At 48.7% G+C, this 20,532-nt stretch overlaps 1 protein-coding gene across 2 annotated transcripts in view; it reads right to left on the reverse strand.

Moving 5' to 3' along the window:
• The window catches only part of RNF220 (ring finger protein 220), a gene marked incomplete at its 5' end in the record, with an annotated part of 220,868 nt that continues 200,336 nt past the window's right edge, over positions 1–20,532 (reverse strand). For both annotated transcript variants that reach the window (XM_084266071.1, XM_084266070.1), the window contains 3 exons: positions 1–1,230; positions 10,813–10,887; positions 12,009–12,117. In XM_084266071.1, coding sequence (XP_084122197.1) covers positions 1,159–1,230; positions 10,813–10,887; positions 12,009–12,117 — 256 coding nt within the window. In that variant the 3' untranslated portion in view covers positions 1–1,158. The remainder of the gene's footprint in view (positions 1,231–10,812; positions 10,888–12,008; positions 12,118–20,532) is intronic.

The raw sequence follows: 20,532 nt of genomic DNA on the forward strand, positions 1-20,532 counted from the left end.
GCACAAGGGGGTCAGCTGGACCCTCAAGTGGGTGACTTGAGCCTGGGGGAGAGGGCAGCGTTCTGGCAGGCTGCTTCCCGCTGGCTCTGCACTGTTTGCCCCTTCCCCAGCTGGGAAAGGCAAAGGGGGCTGAGCCAGATCCCCCCCGCCCGGCGAGGAGTTAAAAGCCGTGTCTTTCCGGGGATAACGATTCTATTATAAATAGCCCCATTAGCTACAACTAATGACAAAAATCCACCTCCTCTACTCCCCATAAGTTCTGTAAGTTATGGGCAATGCTACAGCCATTACTAAAAGCTGTTAACTTCATATCTGAATGAGGAAATATACACCACAGAACATTAAACCATTTATATTATATATATGTATATATATACTTTTTTTAAACTAATGACTTTAATGCCAAAACTTTGCTGAACCAAGAAAAATATGGGTTTAATGTTCTCTGCTCATTTTTTTTTTCTTCTTTAAAAAAAATACAACCCAAAAAAAAAAAGAAAGGGAAACTTATTAGTATGCAATGTTTGAGTCTATCCCATTTATACACAACATTGTAAACATATATAATCTATATTACATGTGCTTCATTTCTGCCTGGGTGTGTTTTTTTTTCTTTTTCCTTTAAACCTTTTTTTTTTTTTTTATCACTAGAACACCACAAAAAACCAAAACAGAACCAAACGGAAAAACCAAAGCAAAACAAATAAAACCCGAAACAAAACAAAAACCTGAACAAAGAACACAAGTTACAGGTTATTTAACATCTCTCCGTCAAGGGTCCCTTCCCCAGTCTCCTGGGGCCAGAGTGGTCAACAACACTGTCCAAAAGAGGGCTCACGAGCCGTCTGCGATGCCAAGCCAGCTCCAGGGAACGGGTGGATGGGGAATACTGGTTTTAAAAAAGGGGGCTTCACAACAAAGGGTTTGGTTTTCGCCCGCTGCAGATGCTGAAGGAGGTCCCGACACGTGAGACCTGGGAGCCAAGGCTCCCCACTGCTCCTGTAGCCTCGAGTCTGTGTCTGGAGTCTCTGGTTTGTTTTTTTTTTTTTTCCTTTGAATTTTAAAACGTCTTTTTTTTTCGTTGTTGCTGTCGTTCTTCTTCCCCTTGGTGTGATGAGCTGAGCTGAGTAGCTGGGTCCCACTGTCCTGCTGAGTCCTTCATAAGTAGATGCGCCGAAGGTCTCCAGGAGATGTGATGGTGTTACACTGGGGACAGAGCTTCTTGGCACCCTGCAACCAGCAGATGAGATGAACAGCGTGAGAAAGAGAAGGAAAAAAACCCACTCGGCTCTGCCCTTGGCCTGGGATCTCAAGGGGAGTGATGCAGGGTCAAGGGCAGCAAGGCTAGCCCCCTTCCCCTCCAGGCATGGCCATGTCCTGCGATCAGCAGGGACAAGCTGAGAGAAGGGGGAGCCCCAACACTTCTCCTGCTTGCCCTGGAAACCCCTCATCCCACTCCAGCCGGCACGAGGCAGCTGGGCAGCAGGAGCTCTGCAAGAGGCTGGAACCCAGAGCCAAGGCATGCCACCAAACTCATCAGCTCCAGGAAGAGGAGTCTCTGTGGGTGGATCAGCCCCAGACCCCTGTCCCACTGTGTTATTACCACCTTCTGCCAGGCAGGTCCATCCACTCCTTTGGGCTCCCTTTGCTCATCTGCAGCCCTTCATGAGCCAGTTCAGGTCACAGAGCAGGCTGAAAACCAACCCGGCTGGGACGTGTGCAACTGGGATGACTGAACTGGTTCATAGTTGGGTTGGACCACCCCTTTCAGAGCACTGGGGACTGCCCTGGACACCTCACAAACGCCCCAGAGCTGCTGGCATGAAGGAAACCCCCATCCTGTCCCCACATCACTCGCAGGGATGCTGTGGAGATGAGTCCACTCTGCCAAGGTGAGCTGAATCCAGCACACTGTGATGTGAGCCGGGGCGAGGTAATGGGCAGCCGGCACGAACACTACATGACATAAAACAAGGGCTGATGTGCCATCCGTCACCGAGCCTGACAGCGAGCGGGTGTTAATAAGCCTCAGAATCGGGGTCAGCCTAAGCCGGTCATCATTAGATTGGCAGATGTGACAGGCAGTTGATGGGAAAAATGACAGAGAGACGGCTCTGCTGTGTGGCAGCCTCTCGCCAGCAGCGCGGGACATGGGGATGCCCCGGCTTTCACAACTGCCCCCCAGCCCCAACACGACCTCCTGCTACATGGAACTGAGCACAGGCCCTGTTTGAGCACCCCAGGTGCACCCTGACAGCTCGCTGCTGTCAGCCAGGCTCTCCCAGTGCTGGCAGGGGTGTGACACGTCGTGCAAGAGTCTGTGGGCTGGCGTGGGGCTCACTGGTGAGCCGGGAGCGGTGTGGGGCAGTGGTGCTGCACCCCTAGCAGGGCTTGTTTTGGTGCCTGCAGTGGGGAGCACAGCAGCTTGCAGGATGCAGACCGAGCCACAGGGCAGGACTGGGACCCTTCGGTACTGCTACCTGCATCTCGGGGACATCCCTAGGAGAGAGGCTGGCACTGCTGCTTACAGAAGGCAACGATCCTTAGAAAAGGTCCTCTGCTCTGTGACAACACCTGCAGAGGGAGGACAGGGTCTGTCTTCCCTGGAAGCTCCCTGACTACAGAGAATCTGGAGGAGAGAGCCTCAGATACAGACAATTTACATAGGTGCAAAGTATTCACTGGATGTGGCTCCAAAGAGGTGTAAGTCATGTCTGCTCTGCAGCCTGGAGTTCTACCTAAAAGCTCCCAACAGACCAACCTCCAACCATCCCCTTCCCTGCTCCCAGCACATGTTATTCCTGGCAGACATGGACTTTGCACATCCATTTTTCCCTGAGCTTTGGACTCCCAAGCAGTCAGGCTCCCCTTTGATACCCCTGGCTGCTGCCCCGGTCCACGAGGGGCCCAATGAGCCCTGGCACCTGAGTTCCGAAACAGCCAAGCCCAGGTGTACACCCAGCTCCAGGGCTGGTGCGGGCACTGCCTGGGACTGACTTTACCCCCTCTCTAGCTGCTGGGCCTGTTGAGGTTTCCAGCGTTCTGGGACCATCTCACTGTGCCTGTGCAACACATGGGGCAGTCCTGTACCTGTCTTTGTGGAGTGGTCTGGGCATGCTGTATCTGGAAGAGCAAGCATGAACCACAGCTGGAAGGAAAGGCCTGGAGAAACCAAAGAGTGACTGCACTGGACTTTGATACAGCCAGTTAATGTAACAGGCCCCTGCTTGTGCTCAGAACCAGAGCTTTGGATCTCCAGCATTAGCAAAGGGCAAGCTCTAACCCTGCGTCTTCCAGTAAGAACTTCCTGCAGCAGCTACAACAGGTAGGAGAAGAAAATCTAAACATCTGCCCCTTCTGGCACCTTTAAAGCCACTGTGGGCCAAGCTACGCAGCAGCACTGCCAAGGAGGAGTCACTAATCTGCATGCAAATCACAGAATTATAGGGGTTGGAAGGGACCTTGAGAGATTGAGTCAAACCCCTCTGCCAAAGCAGGTTCCCTAGGACAGGTCGCACAGGTCGGCATCCAGATAGGTCTTGAGTATCACCAGAGAAGGAGACTCCACAACCCCCTGAGCAGCCTGTCCCAGTGCTCTGTCACCCTCACTGTGAAAAAGTTCTTCCACATATGTCATGCAACAGCCTGTTTGAATCGAGTCCCTGCTCAGGCCTGCATCGCTCTGTAGTCCCCTGGACCTCAGAGGCGCCCGCTACATCTGGTTGGCCCCTTGGCATCGTCTCTGTAGCTTCCCAGGGGAAGTGGCAGGGAGGTGCTGAGGAATTAATTCACAGCATGTTGTCCAAGGGAATTGTCCAGGCAGTTGGCAGCTGCATGTTCAAATCCCCTGTGTGCCCCAACAAGCAGAAGTAAGTGTGCATGGGGACTTTAAGGTGTTCCAGATGTGACTAAAGCACGCGTCCGCGTCCAGGCTTTCCCTGCCCAAACAGGCACAGCTTATTGGCAAGAGGCAGCAAAGCATCCAACCAAGCAGCTGGAGCTTCCGTCTCTCTGGACAATGCACCAGGGAGAGGTACCTTCTGCAACCCTGACCCCTCACGTGCCTCTGCCTGCCTTCAATCTGGGGTGAAGGATGAAGGAACATGCTTGCTGCAACCTAAGCCCGTGCCCCTCTGTTCCTCACTGCTCCTGCTCATTGCTGAACACCATTTCTGCAGTTTCCTTCAGCTCTGCTGAAGTTGGAGGTATTTGGCTGTACGTGGGTGGGGAGGACGCTGAACCCTCCCTGAGTTCATTTTTGCTAAAAACAAACCTCAGCTACTGCTGTCTCAGGGTCTTACACCTCACGCTCCGTTCTGGGACCTGGAGCTGGATTGAGACAGCTGCAGGCAGCTGTGTGCAACCCACAGCAAGGGCAACCCTGCTCTCACAGACCAGGAAGCTCAATGTGGGCTATTTCAGGAGGACAGACTACTGGAAAGCCCCTCTGCCCAGGCCTCTCCAGAGGCTCTGCAGGTGCTTGCTGTAAGCACAAGTCCTCTACACTCAGCCCATGGGATGGCAGAACAACCCCCATTAAACCGACTGCAGCTTGGCTCCTCTCTCCCACAGCAAAGCCAGCTATGCAATGCCTTGCACCACAGGGAAAGGGAAGGCAGCTGGATTTACCCTGCCAGACCCTGGGATCTCTGCCCCAGAGATCTGCTTTCTGCACCACATGCTGATGGCGTTAGGGGGATCCCCTGCCTGCGCCGAAGGCTGAGCGCTGTGCATGGGCAGCCAGGGCCAAGCTTTCGACCCTGCCAGGAGGCAGAACCCAACCGCACGCAGCCTGACCCATTTTCTGTGCAAGCCACATGATGGCAGGTTGATTTAGGGCAGTGGTGGATGTTCCTTCACCTGCATGTGGGAAGGGCAGCTCGTCTGGCACTCTGAAGCTCGGGTACACCGGCAGGAACCATGGCATCCTACAGACCTTCAGCAGTCCGGCCGGAACGCTGGCTGCACGTGGCATGCCGGGCCCAGGTCTCTGGGTCTGCCAAGTACCTGTGCTGGGTGTTAAACACTTCAAGCAAAAATAATGACTTTGGAGCCTCAGGGAAGCCTTTTTCTTTTTTAAAATAAAACTGTCATCCTCTACACACGTAAGCCCATGTGTTACATTCAGAACTAAGTCCTGATTTGTTCTCTTTACACTGAAATCGCTCACAACCTCGTTCCTCACATCTGACTTTGCAGCATAGGTGCACAACATTTACCAGCAGCAGCATTTAAGCTCTCCTCTCTCCTAGCAAGGCACATAAGCTTGTACACACACACACACACACACGCTGGCACAGGCACAATGAAAAAGCGTTTGCTCCCCCACCGCTCACCTGCCAGCTGGGGTTACTAAACTTTTCCCTTGAAATAAAAATGCTGTGGAATAATAAGTCCCACCTGTCGGCCATTTCTTTCTTTCTTTTTTCCAGGTCCTTCTGCTCCTTTCATCATAGCTTCATGGAAAAGCCTTGATGTGTTATAGCTGCGTGTGCTAGAGTAAAGGCCACCTCAGCTTTTCCATTATAAACCCCAGTTTTGAGGGGTTTATAAAACTCTGCTGCAAGAAGTTTGCTCCAGGGCTGTTAGAAAGCAAAGAAAAGGGGCTGGAACCAGGATGGAGTTTATTTTTTCTCCTCCTTTCTTAATTAAAATTTGGCAAGTGATTGATCCACAATACAGGCTAATCACTTGGGGTAGTAGTTTGAAAAATACATTAACGAGAGCTGAGATGTTGAGAAGTCGTTAGGGCTCGCATGGTGCCAGGAAGGGTTGGAGGATTTTGTCTTAAAGTTGCCTCTTAAAAAAAAAATATGGCATGACGTCTGCTATAAATTGGCTGAAGCAAGAAAACTCAAAAGGAAGGATTTAGGCACTTCCTGCTGTCCTGTGGGTCTAAAAACGGGCAATTTCCAAGCAGAATAAGCTATCAGGAACAGAGAATAAAGACACACACATGCACGCAGAGCAACTTTGCCACTGTCAAACCTGGGCTCGCAGCTTGCCTACTGTACAGGAGGGAAAGCCAAGGCTGAGAGGTGACAGGAGGGACCCAAAGCAAGAGCCAGCTTCTGCCAGGAGAGGAATCGAACTCCAAGAGCCAATTCTCAGCCAAGGCCACAGCCCATCACCCCACGCCTGTGCACAAAGTGGCAGCTTCTGCTCTGCACATGATAACTCCCAGAGAGGCAGCTGCTCACCACCGCTGTGGTGGGGTCCCTCCAGTTGTCAGGTAGCGGGGTTGAAGCCCTTGGGACAGCACCCTTTGCTGCAGAGCCTCCTCAAAGGGTGGATGGAGTTCACCACCACGGGTTGTTAGGGGCCCAAACTGAAATATGTTCATAAATTACTGGACGACCTCATGGCATCCTCCATGCAGCTGCTGACTCAGGAAGCACCAAGGAATCACCCAGAAGGGGAATCACAGCTCTATACTACAGTCCACATGGGATACATGGTATTACAGCCTAGAAAAAGTGACAAGGCTGAGAATGTAGTTGTGTAATCTACCAAACATATAAACGTGTCACTGCAGAGCATACATATCTACCAATGGATCCCCTGGAAGCACATTCTGTGATGAATAAGGCTTTTCAGAAGTGATTTTTTTCCCTGCTCTTGCAGTTGTCATTTTCAAATAGGCCCAAGACAGGCAAGTACAAGCCTGGGGTCAGCAAATACACCTAGGTAATGCTGGATCTGGCTGCACAGGCAATGGGGGGACTCAGCAAACTGCACCTGCTCAAATAAACCTGCCCTAAATCAGCCCCTGCACGCCGCCAGCCACTGGCAAACAACAACCTGATTCAGCTTTTAACTCCACTGACTTTGTGAGGAAGGATACCAGTATTTGGGAGACCACAGAAACACAGCTCAGAGGGACATCAAGAACTCCCTGACCCATTCCCTCAGCAAACTCACCCCAACCTGAATCACTGCTGATGGACACGCATCAAACCTGTTCCCACAAATCTCCAAGGGTGGTGGCTCCAAACATCCCCAGGAAAGCACCACAGCAGATCACCAATCTTTACTGGCAGAGCACCTCTTCCCAGGAGAAGGTCGAATCTCCCCCACCAGTAGCTGTAGGGTCCCTCTTGGTTCACAGGACAGCATAGCGAAGGGGCAGACAAACCTCTTCCAGAGGGAGGTTCGTCCCCCATCACCCAGTGACTCAGGGCTGCAGTCCAACAGCCAGCTGAGGACAGATACCCGCTGTGAGGATGGCTGATGTTCAGGGAGATGAACTGCTGCCCAGGAGAAGGCCCCCTCCTGCAACACCATGTTCTCTCCCACCTCAGGAGAACCTGCCCATGTTTTCAGGGCTTTCCAAAAGGGATCACAGGGAAATCACTCCAGGCCAGTGCTACAGTTTTTGTGTAACTTCATAGAATCATACTTGAAGGTATCGACCTGCTCTCTGCATGCAGGATGGATGAATGAAAAATGTCACTGTGCTGAGTGCCCCAGACAATCAGCAAGTAGGGAGCAGCAAGCTCACCGGTGTGGTCTGACACAGCAGTACAAACCCAGCAGGCAGAACAGGTAATACCATTTCCTGGGGACCTAGGCATGACCACACGGCATCAACCGACAGTCATGTATCCCTCTCCCTGTCTACACTCCTGTTGGGCCTACAACCACAGAGCTGCCCACAGCGTATGCAGCATACAGCACAACTTTAGCCTGTGTCCCCTAGACTACAGCTCTCAGGCAGATCAGTTCTTCTCACAGAGTATGTGGAAGGAGAGAAAACCACGCAACTCATCAGGTCCTGGCACCAAGCAAAGGGATGGTTCCTCACTTGATCCATGGCCACCATGAAGAGGACTAACCAAGCAGCTTCTGTTGGTGCTGAAGCACTGGCTAACTCAGTGAGCACCACGATCTCAGTTCTCATAAGCTATCTCCCTTTCTGTGATCCCAACCTTTCCTTCATGTTAATCCAACACAGCAACAGAAGATGAAGTCTATGAGTCAGCTCCAGTGAATGTTTCCTCCCTAGAATTTGGGAGTCGCTTTGATACACAGAGCTCTAGTGTAACAGTCAGAGAGGCCAGCAACTATTTGCTGAGTAGGTGGTTAAACATATCTCCCCTTCTCCCTTAGCAACAGAACAGTTATAATTTGGAATTGGATTTCAAGCACCAAAAGTCCAAAAATTGTATTTTGAGAAAGCCTAAGTGCTTTAAAGATCCTGCCCTCATCAGTGCCCTAGACAACAAGGAAGTCAGAGGGTACTAGAGATGCTCAGATCACTGTAGCATCATATCCCAGAAAACGTTTAAACCTTTCAAAAAGCACTTGGCTGCCTCTGGTCCACAGACAGAGGTGGGCACCAAATTTCATGCTGTCTTCAATACCCTGCACTGGTTTAGAAGTGTTCCCAGGCACTGGGAGCCTTCAGTTCCCAGGCCTCCTTCAGAGGGCTGCAGTCCTCCCTCCCTCCCTCTCTCCCAGACACGCTCACACTCTAGTTCAGTATCAGACCTCGGCCGGGCGGATAAGCCACAGGCACACAGGGACAGGCAGGGATGGCAGATCTCCAGAATGTTCAAAAGGGGCCGGAAGCCCGACACAACCCACCCGCCCCAACTCCTATTAACTCCAACAAATTGTTTATTGCACAACAGAAGAAAAATGTTGCCCCTCTCCCCCAGCCAAGTCTTTCCATGTGTGCTGCACGCGCAGGCTCCCTCCTCCCGGCCCCGCTGGGGAGCCAGCTTTATACCCAGGGAAAGGTAACAGCGGCGATTATTACACACACTATCCCACAGCTCCTCGCTTGTTAAAAAAAACAAGAGTCTCTTTTGTGCCCGAAATAAAAGGAGATACCTTAATTAGAACAATGCAGGTTGGTGAGCATTAAACACTGAGCCCAGCTGCTGTATGCCATTAAATTCATAAAAAAGGAGGGGGGAAGGAGGGCAGTCTTAACGAGATTACACACATTGACTTTGATCAAGACACAAAAGCACCAAGGCGTTCCAGGGTTTTTATTGCTGTCTTCGGGCTACATTTTAATGGTTACATTAGAAACATGCGAACACAGGCTGGGAGATTTTTTTTTTTTTGAGAAGGGAGAGAGAGAGAGTGCAAGCATGCCTTGTGAAAAGGCCTGGCTTAATAAATTGGGGGCTGCAGGGAGAGGCTAGGACTGGGGAACACATGAGTAGCCACTTATTAATTGCTTCCCCTATGCAAGTGCCAAGTCCTAATTCGATGTCTTGCAGGACTATTCCCATCCCGCCTGCCTGGTCGTCACAGGAGCCATGCGTGGATCGCACACTGCCAGCTCCATTCCCCACCTTCCTCATGGGTATCTCGGGGAGGGGGGGGAGATGACTCCCCCCCACCACCCCACAAGGGCAAATGCTAACTCCTGACACCTGGAGTGGGGCTCCTTGGTCCTTACAAGCAGACACGGCTGCTGCACATGAAACAAAGGGGCCTGACTGAAGCTGAACTAAGTCTCTGCTGAGTCCAAGAAGAGCCTGAAATGGGTGCCACAGATTTAGAAGATGACTTGAGGCTGCTGGGAAGCGGTGAGGACAGAGACTTCAGAGTCAAGAAAATGCAAAAGAAATCAGTGCTTTATCCTCTGCTTGTAGCAGCACTGCAGGACAAGATGACTCTTCACTTAGGGAAGGTGTCAGAGCACTCGTTCATCCAAACACCTCACATCCACATATCCACATATGTGTCTTTTATAACATGCTGCTAAAATGTTTACAAAAGCTTGTATAATCTAAATAGTGATGGGGTGTAGCTGAAGAGCTATAAAATACAGCCCAAGGGATAGCCAAGTTATTGAGTTGCTATTAGTACTCAAGCCCACAGGCACTTCACCATCCTGGTAACTTTTCTTGGACAAGACTTTTAAAAGGCAGGATTTAAAGGAGCATGATCGGCTTAATCGTAATTCCAAGCACACAACGTGTTCTATAAAGTAGATTTTGTAATGCCTTACAGGAACAGTTTTTAGGAGTGGCATTCCCTCACATTTTTTGCAACCCAACACTGTATCATCTTGCTAACAGGAGAACTAGAAAGCACAACTGATGATTTTCTACTCCCCAACCTGAGAAAAATGAAAGCTTGAAAATCAGCTGCTCAGGGGACATTAAAGGCCGATTGTAAAGCCCACAGTTTTAACACAGGAAAGGAAAACACTTTATGCAATAACACCTTAAATTTTAACCTCATGTCCTTTAATACATGTATACATTACTGCTGCCCTGGGTCACCCATTCCATGTTCAAGGTAGTCCCCAATCTTCCAAACAGCATGGCACACACGTAAGAAGCACACAGTGCTATTTCAAATAACCTGAAAACTACAGATTCACACTCATAAAAGCTCCCTTCCATATCACCTAACCTGAAGATGATTCCCTTTGCTTCAGGGGAATATTAGGTTTCTCAGAAGCTACCCATTCCATGAAATCTCAGTGGATTTGGCCTCCATTCTCACAGTTTTACCTCTCTGCATGGATGGCCCACAGGAAATTAACTGTAAGGCAAGGTTGTCCCCGGCACAGAGCTCTCACATGAACAGCAGCCTGTCCCCACAGCACCAGAGGAGCAAGCAAGGGGTAGGACTGCACTTTGGCCATGATGACCCAAACGAAACTCACTCAAGTCAAAGCTAGAGCGGGATGTTAAACAGCAAGGCTTGGAGAGTCTGCATGCACAGCACCTAGACTGTTCAAAATAGAACAAAAAGCACCTTTCCCTATGGGGATTTAAATACAGCATCCCAAAGGAGAGGAGAAAGTCTGTAAGTCAACAAGAAAGTAGCCAAGAGCCTCACCAGAGTCCGCAGCCAGCATTCTTCACAGTGCACATGCCAGCACTGAATGGAAGTCAGGGGCATTGTGTAGGAGTCCTGAGGAGAAGAAGCACAGAGGTTATTTCCACAGCAAGGACCTACTGCTTCTTTGCTCCCAACCCCACCGCATCCCCTCTCTTTGTGGGTAACGTCACCTTCTATTTTGTATGGCAAGAAATAAGCGTGTGTGATAGGTAACCTTGTATTTTTGTAATGTTTGTGCAGCAGAGGCAGAGAGTCTCCTGCAGTCCATTTCTCTGGCTTCCCAGAACTCCTGTTGGAAGCCCATAATCCACTCAAGTGGTGACCTGGCTCAGCACAGTTATCGCAAGAACATCTGAAGTCGCTGTGGCCACCTGCCATTATTCTCATCAGGAAGGTCACTGGATCATACAAAAACCAGCGACAGGGTAAGATTAACCCTTATCACAACTCTTAGCTCTGCAGGAACAGCTTAACTACATACCAAGAGCGCTGCTGCTACTCCAGCAGACGTGCCTGCTCGTGAGTATTCTCTATCGTTGCTAATAAACTTCTGCCATCCCTTGTGTGGGATGAGGGAGGGGGACTGCGAGCCATGAACCAGGAGAGTGAGCACCATGCATGGGGCTGGAGTTGCAGAGGGAGCCCTCTGTCAAACCGAATTTCCTCCTGCTTGCTACCAGCAGGAAGAAAACCGAACAGGAGATGCAAAGCTCTGCAAGCTCAGACCATCAGAGGGAGCTGCTGCCTTTCTTTAAGGCGGCCACCGCGCCGCGGCAGAGCAAGCAGGACACGGACAACTTTTAAATGCTCAGGCAACGATATTCCCTTTTCACATCACACAGTGGGTCTCAAATCACAAATTCTGCTCTCTCCTATGGATGCAAATCTGCACACGCAGGAAAAGGACACCCCTATCTGGGAGTCTCCTATAGGGAGGCTGAAAGTCTGCCAAAGTTGGAGCTTTCCTGCCCGTGACACAGATGGGCAGCTACAAGAACTGGTAGAGCAATGTAATGAGTACAGAAATTTCAACTGCTGAGAAGACCTAGCTCCTTCATTTGGAAGGCTAATTGGCGTATAGGAACAAAGATGAGTTCCCTCGCTCTGCCCCAAAAAGAAGAAAAGCTTCTTCCCTCCTCAGCAAAGATACCAAGACATTTCTGATTCATTACCACAAGTGGAGTGCTACTCACCATGCAAATGAGACATTTATAGCGGTCCCCACGGGAAAGCTGCCTTTCTAACTCACGGACACGAGCCTTTAACGCTTCAAATGTTGTCACTGCAGAGTCTTCTGTAATTCTGCAAGAGATGATGGAGAGTGAGCATCACTGAGCACAGGAGATTGTTAAGAGTTGAGGGGAAAAAAAGGATCCCACAACAGGTACCGCAGAGGAAATGGCACCATTTGAACTAATACATCCAACCTGTGGTGAAGAAGAGCTCCTGAAACGCCCAGTGTGAATTCTCTGGGCATGCCACGAAACACTCCCAAACACAGCGCGACTGAACACAATGGGGCCGGGCTGCCAGCTTCATACAGAGCGAGTTTCCACAAGACACAGACATTTAAAGAACAGGTCTTTTTGTCCTCTTAGTTCCTGTCTCCCTTGAGAGATTCCTTAGGATCACCAAATGCTCTGGTCATGTTGCTCTAAAGCCGGTCAATTAACTTTCTGTGGGCAATAGCAGCTGCTCTTCCCCTTAGAGAATGGAGGTCTTTGCTGGCCATCAACCTCGCAAAACACAAAATCAGGTCATTCCACAGGATCAGTACAATGTTTTCAAGTTAAAGAAATCCTTGGCTTTTTGGGTTCTAACACTGAAACCAAGGAGAAACAAAAAGCAACAGACCCTGTGCCAACAGGGTAGCTATAAAAGCAGCTTTACAGTCTCTGCTTTCCCATTTCCTAAGGTCACTTTTGATGGGCAGCATTATCTCTTTTGTCACAGAGGCGTTGTGCTGAGGGCAGGCAAGTGTATTTTCATGCTTCTGTGAGGCTGGTGAAAAGAGCAACTTGCCAACCTAAAAGCAAGGGCAGACAGCGATGCTTAGCAAATGAGATGCAGGGAGCATTGTGGACAAGGATGTGTCACTCCAGCATGCTGCAAAATCTGATTTCCACACAGTGCAGACACAGGGAGGGGCCCTCACACGATGTCCAGAAAAGGTTTATTTTAGGGTATCACTGAGGCTTTCATTCTTGTGAAAAACAAAGCAAACCAGCAATTTTCACCTCTGCCAGTGAATTTCAGGCCTGTCCAAGCAGACTCCAAGAAGAGCCTGAAGAGCACCTTGCCACCAGAAAGCTGCACCGATCACAATGTAACCCACAGTCACACCTACACATTCCTACCTTTTTACAGGATGATTCAGCAACAGGTGGCTAAAACAGGGCTCTAGTGGAATTACTACAACCAATAGAGAGAGCTGCAATCTCAGAATTCCTTCTGCATGCACACACTCACTCCTTTGATCATTAGTCACTTGTTGATGGTACGCAGGGAGGGACCTGAGGTATCTCCCACAAGGTGATTCTGCTGGCTGTGCCCAAGGCTCTGGAAACAGAGCTAGTCAAAAAGATCTTGAGTGATTTTTCTAATAACAACACTTCAGAAGAAGCTGGAGCTGCAGGAGTGCATGTGGTTAAGTACCAGTGTTATAAAGCTCCTCCAACTTCACTCCTACCTTTGTACAGATCAGACAGTCTCTGCACGAGTTAACGGAGGAGAGACCTTCATCAGAAGGAGCCTCATTGCAAACGGTACTTACTAGGAAGTGGTACTGGTTTTAAAATTACAAAAAAGGCAAAGAACTACACGTCCTGTGATAGCCTGGTGGGTGAGCACTGCCTGGTGACAGGGAGAGTGTGGATTCAAGTCTTGGTATCAATAAATATTCTTTGGAGCAATCAGAAAGAGCTTCAGTAGGAGCTGTGAATCACCCACTTGCGCCTACTCACTGGTATAAATTACCATCATCTCCCAGTCTGGGTTCTCACCCTCAAGGAAGAGTTGCTAAGTGTTTTTAAAGAAAGTCTAGAAAGCTGTTAAGTTTTTGTCCAAGGAAGGAACAGAATTATTTATTTATAGCTTGAAGATTATTGTGGGATGAGAAAATAGTTTCTCTTCCAGTCTGGCCCATCAGCAAACTGATGCTGGATGAAGGCTGCAGCTGGACTTGACTTTCTGGGACCCATTCCTCCTTTCTGCACACGTAAGGGCACTGGAGATGCAAAGGCAGTGAGTGCAGGTCCTGCCCAAAGTGGGTGGCAAGCAGAACCTCAACCCTTGCTAAATCCTCCCATCACTATCCATAGCCATCCATCCTGTGAAGAGCAGGCGACTCGGCAAGGAAAAGGAAAAGTGGAATACTTGAGCAGATCCAAGTGAAGGCCAATTCATCCCCAGTCCCAGCCCAATAACAGTCAAAGGTTGAGAAGAAAAAATTTGCCACTACAACAACTAGAGGAGATAGAAAATGGCTTGTTTATAGAAGTCTAAATGGCTGACCCCCATCGGCCAATTTCGGAAAGTCTCTGAGATAATCGCACCTGTCCAGTAATAAACGAATGAATCAGAAAAGGAGGCTGAATAGAGGTATAAGCAATAATGCTCAGAGGCTGCCTGATACAATGGCCAATCAATAGGAGGGCTGTAGATCAGGGTGCTAGTTAGCTGGAAAATTACCGCACCACTGCGTGCGTCACGCTGTAGGGATCCTGGACAATCAATGTGGGAGGTATTGATTTAGTTATTATCACTTCATACGCTCCAGACATTGTTAAATATACATTTATTAACAAGACTGGGGTGCATTGGTAAGAGAGGGAGCTTTAGCCACTGCAATATCTCCCAGTGCTGATCAAAGCTCAGCTGTGACAGACTTTAAATTCCATGTTCTCCCTGCCAAGCACACTCTCAGGACAAATCCTGACCCATCGCGCAGTGCTGAAGACGCAGCTCCTATCTCACAAGAGAGAGATCTTGGCCATAAGTGAGTATTTTGCACTTGAGATTTCAGGAAAGCCTCCCGGAGCAGCAGCAACCAGGGACGTGGTGGCCAAGGGTCAACCCAAAGCGAGCGATAATTGCATCGCTGCTTCCGAAAAGCCGGAGGAAATGAGGTCAAGGGAAATAGGGAGAACATTAGTAAATAAAGGAAACTGGAACTACCTCCAGGGATGGAATAAAGACAAGAGTCACTTCCCATGTGTCTGGCTCCCGTGGTGGCCAGCACACTTGGGACAGATGCCATTCCATTTAGTGAGATTTTACCGTCAACCTGCTGCTTGTATCCTAAAGATAAGCATCGCTTAGGAGCAACTCTTCCTGCAGCAGCGATCTTGGGAACTCCCTCAGGCTTCCCTCTTGCATGCACACCTTGTAAGCGCTTGCCCAGAGGCAGCTGGGAGCAGCCTGTGCAGTATTTTTACAGGGTAACATCAGGGTGGAACGAGGGTTAGAAAGCCAAGCTCCACAGAGGGGGTAAGGCTGTGTACGAGTCACCCTGCCAAAGGAGGCAGAAGGAATTTCAGGGAAGAAGGAATTGGCTTCCCCAGCCCTGCTCTACCTTGACCTCATGCTGGATGTGGAAGGACTCTTAACAATTTTGTGCCTCATCGCTCGGATTTGACGCGTTTGGAGAACGTCATTTATCAGTCTCAGGAGAGATGTGCTGAGCACAACCGCTACCCAGAGCGACGCCATGAGCCCCAATGCTGGTGCTTTTCCAGCCACGCAGGTGCCAGCAGCCTCCCTGATACCTGCATTGCCCTCCATGGTTGAGAATGTATCCAGAGGGCACATCCACGCTTTACTCACTGCGGGCCACCACCATATCTGCCCCAAACTGGGGAGCCTAAGCAAGAATCTTTAAACAAGAGCAAACACATGAAGGAAGGGCTCCTGGTGGAGTTAGCCTGGTCCTGAATTTCTCTCTGGGCTTTGTGGTTAAGCCTTCAAGAACTCAGCAGACACAGTGGAGGATGCTGTGTACCAGGGAGCAAGTCTCTGTGCCCCAGCAGGCAGCACGTGAGGTTTTGGTCTCTGTGCCCCACGCATACTTTGCTGCTGCTCAGAGCATTTTTCCCTGAGTGCTGGAAAGAAGAAAAAAACTTCCTTCCCCTCAGCAAATCCTTGCTTTGCTCAGATAAAAGGCAAGAAGAAAGGCACAAAAATGCCATGGAAGAAGAAAAAGGACCTATCTGTAGCCTTGAGCTGTAACTGAGCAATCACCCCCTGGGAAATCTCCCTTGGGAACAGGCTGCCCCCTCCTTGCAAAAAAACTTTAACCCAAACACTGGTTATTTGTCAAACATTAGCATGCATGTGATCTTTGTTTCTCCAAATTAAATCGAGCAATTCCTACCCGCTGTCCCAGTGGGCAATCACAAGCAATTCCGTTAATTAAATTATCTCTGATTCTGCAGCTCTGGAATCTCTCAATTGACTAAGTCTGTGCTTTATCATCAACAAAATACTGGACCAAAAAGGAAACAAAAAAATGTTGATGTCAAAGTGATTGGCTTCAGTTAACCCTTCCCAGCTGGATATTAAGGGCTGCTCAAGAAACTGTTGGACTGGAACGAGCCCAAGAGCGAGAGCCTCATACCAGAGATACCGGCAGCAGCTGTTCACTTGTGTTTCCTTTCTGTTGTACTGAAAACATCCCCAAAACACGGTACTGTCACTGCATCCAGCATCTTGCCTGTCTGACAGCCACAGAAACATGCAGACTGTAAGCAGCTGAAGAAGCAACAACCCACCTCAAACATCAGTAAAAGCCCCCTGAATGCCCCACCCTCCCCTTACCCAGATCACACTCCATGTACCCCGCTGTTGTGGAGTCTCCATAAAACATTCCCCTTTGGTTTATTTCAACTGGATATAAATTTTCCTTTCTTCATAAATAGCCACACTGTACACAGCATTCCATAAATTTTTACAATTCTGCTGTTTGTATGTACCTTGTAAAAAACGCTTAGCGCTGATTAAATGCACCACCAATAAAATTTCATGGGCTACTTTTGACACTTGATATTCTGACCTTCTCTCTTCCTCACCCGCTTATTTTTGTTTTCCTGTGCCTGTAAACACAGAGCAGCAAAGGGGAAAACGCAGAGTGCCTCTGACAAAACCAAGAGTGATGTCTTTATTTTTAAACAAAGCCTTTATCTTCCCTCATCCTAGGTGGAGAACCCGATCCCAGCAGAACATACATGCTACTTCCCTGCGCCAGGGCCAGAGGTCAGGTCGCTAGCAGCTTACATATCATAAATATTAGAAACAGGCTGGTCGATGCTTTCTTTGAAGGCAGAGTCAAGCTAAAGTAAGATTCCAGGAGCAGAGAAATTGCTACTGGCCATATCCAACCATGGCTGCAGACGACAATTATCATAACCACTCACTACTACGTTGCAGAAGAGAAAAGCCTGCTGCAGTCCTCGCTTTGCGGGGCACAAATCTTTAAGACCTGATAAAATGATCCAAAATATGACCCCAACATCAGTGTGCAATCATTTAATTGCAAGCCTTCTCTCACAGCCAATTTATGTTTGGGTGAGAGGGCAGCTTTTTCAGAGAAGAGACCATGTTTTATTAGACTGTAACACGCTGCGCATAGCTCCTGCGACACCGGTAAGCACTGCGGAATGGCAGAGCACAGCGATGCTCTCATGGCTCTCACTCATATGCTGTCTTCACCACAGCTCTCTCACTATCTGAGTTTCAAACACTAAAACCAGCTCTGAGTTTGCTGGGACAAGATCTGCTTTGGTTTTCAAACAGGTGAAAAGAATCGGCCCCCTTCTTTCCATCCAGCAAGCGTCACCTGCAGCACATGCTACAGCTAGTAACATGGGGAGTTGGTTTTGATGTGGGTGAGCAATAACTGAAGTTAGTAGGAGATAGAGACACAAAGGCCTTTTGCACTTACTGGTGTGAGAGAATGTAACATAAAGCTGAAAAAGAGGTTTGCTACTAGCAAACAAAGCACTTAAATTGATATATTTTTAAGTCACAGGTTGCTTTAAAAGGAAGCAGACACAACTCGAGTGTTTTCAGTATGCAAAGTCTCTGAAAGAAACCCAGTGCCTGGCACTGGTGGCAGACTGACTGCGAATCACCCCAGAACATGTGGGCTGCCGGCTTGGCACGACGCACTGTGATTTTATTTCACTGGATGAGCTGGCTATGGCAGAAGGGGCCAGATCCCCAGCAGTAAGAAAACTGCCCAGCAAAGCTGTCTGCAGTTAGAGCCATGTCGAAACACACCAAGTGAAATTCAGACCCTCGGTTTGTGAGAACGCTGGTGCTAAAAGCAAATCTTTTGGCAAGACATCAGCGTTTTAGGGGCCACTTTCCCCTTTATTTAGCTAAAAATCTAATTTATTTGGGCTATTTGTTTTTAGACTAACCTCTTTTAAAAAGGCTGACTTATAATCCTGTAAAACATTGTCACATGTATTGAGGAAATTGGCAAGGATGCTAATTTATTGTCCTCTAGGAAAAAAAAAAAAAAAGAAAGCCCTCTTTCCTTGATTAATGTATGTTTTTGTATTGTAAGATATTAAAGAATGTTGCTTCACCTGTAATTATAGAGAATAGTTTATTTTGGCAAAGTGCCCTGGCTTCTGGTTGCCAAGTTATGAATAATTCAATGTTCCCCATTCTAATTTCCGTGTTCTAAGTTGTGAATTTGGAGCGGGGTGCATGCAAGGGCACACACACGCTGCCGAGGTGCTCTCAGTCACGAGCGCCTCTATTTTATACTTGCTTGCACAACTTGTTAATACTGGCATCTGCTTGCCAAATTCAGAGTTTGCTTCTGAACTAATTTCATCTTGATGCAAACCAAGAAATGTTGCCTCTTTTATTTCCCACCCCCCCCGCTCCTTCCCTGACAGAGGAATTATTTCTCTTACACTTGCATGCACCGTCGCGATACCACTGAGGGGAGCTTACTGCTGCAAGAAGGCGTTTTAAGCCGCATTTAGTAGGGACTTGGGCAAAGATTCCCCGAAGAATTTAACGACAGAAGAATTCATTATGCTTTCATATCTCCTCCGCCTCCATAACACAGAGCCCAACAATGTCTTTACAGAAGCGGGGAAGTAAATTCAGGCACTGGCTTTTTCTCTCTCTCTCCCTCTCTCTCTCTCTTCTTTTTTTTGGCCGGCGTTTCGCTGGGACACATGTGCCCAGCCCCAATCAAAACAGAGACAGATGGCACCGCTGATCATTCAGAATGGAAGGAGCCTCGGAGTCAGCATGTTTAGATGCATTTGTAGGGCTGCGCGGTACCCGCTGGCCACTGGGACTGATTTAAAAAGGCGGCGAGTGAATGTCTGAGCCTGCGCCAAAATTTTAAATGTGCCATTTGAGCAATTATGGTTCGACATGAAAGCTGGGAGAAAGAATGCATGGGTCATTCTGATTTCGATTTAGAGACTATGTCCCCCGTTCCAAAGAGAAAATAAATGCAATCCCATTGCTTTACTGGAGCAGCTTTGGCGATAAAGCAAAAAAAGCCAGGCTACGGGAGAGGGTTTTGCTGCAGCAAGGTTTTGTTGAGGCAGCACAGGCTGAGTTAGAAAGCACTTCTCTGAGCAAATTTCCTAAGTTAGAAATAACCACACGTCTCATGTTAGTATCTCAGGTTGCTTTTCAATTGTATCCCTCATCCTGGTGACCCTAACTGTACTCCTAACACACCTGTGAAGGCGCATCACGGTGTCTATGCGAGCCAGGGCCACAAAAGGCAGGCAGCAGAAATGGAAAATGTGGCTCCTCTCCCTACAGAGCCACACGGGATGGAGGTTTCAGCCTACAGGAACTTGCTTCCACCCACAAGTAAACATGTTTGGATTACGGCTCAGCTCCACGTATAGCTAGGCAGGTATATTTTTCTCCTGGAAGACTTATAGCAGCTGTAACTCATCAGCTTACCGTGGCCTGGAGGTGCTCTGGGATTACTGGTAGTTTTGGTTGGATGATCAGGGCACAAAAATATAAAATATCCCTGAAGTGAAAGAGGAATAGCAAATTCTAGGGCTGAAAGGTGATCAGAAGGTTGGACTTACGGCCGAGTCCTGCGGCCAGCCTCTGTGCACAACGAAATGCCTTCTACTCCCATGGCCTGCATCCAAACGGCCGAAATAAACAGGAAATATCTACGTTACTACCGCAGCACTTGGACTCATCTGCAGCCTTTTAAGGGCTTTGCCGTGGAGGTGATATGCTTTCCAGAACTTCCATTCATGATCACTGATTGGAGGTACCCAAGGGCAACGCGATAACACATCCTCCAGCCAGCTTCCTACAACTGCTGCTGCCGCCCCAGAAGTTTTACACTGTTGTTGTTTCCTTTACAAGGAAAGAAAGGATCAGAATTAGCATCATTTAAGGTAATCATGCCTTCAAAAAGAAACATGAGGCTATTAAAGGAGGCCACAGCACATTAGTGTCACATAACCAACCACAGTGCCAGAGCTGCAAGAGGAAACCAGCAACACAGAGGAGGGAGATGTCATGAGCTGGCTATTGGAGGGCAAAGCAGACACACTTATACAACCAAGTAGGAAATAACAGCTTTTGGGGGACAGAAACTGTCAAAAAGGAGGAAAGAAGTGAATGGAGAAACAGGATAAAGTGCCAGCAGTGGTGGGGAGCAAGTAAAGTTAGGGCAAGCATCAACACTGAAACAAGGGCAAAGAA

Source organism: Gallinula chloropus, assembly GCF_964237585.1.
Source record: "Gallinula chloropus genome assembly, chromosome: 6".
Lineage (NCBI taxonomy): Eukaryota > Metazoa > Chordata > Aves > Gruiformes > Rallidae > Gallinula > Gallinula chloropus.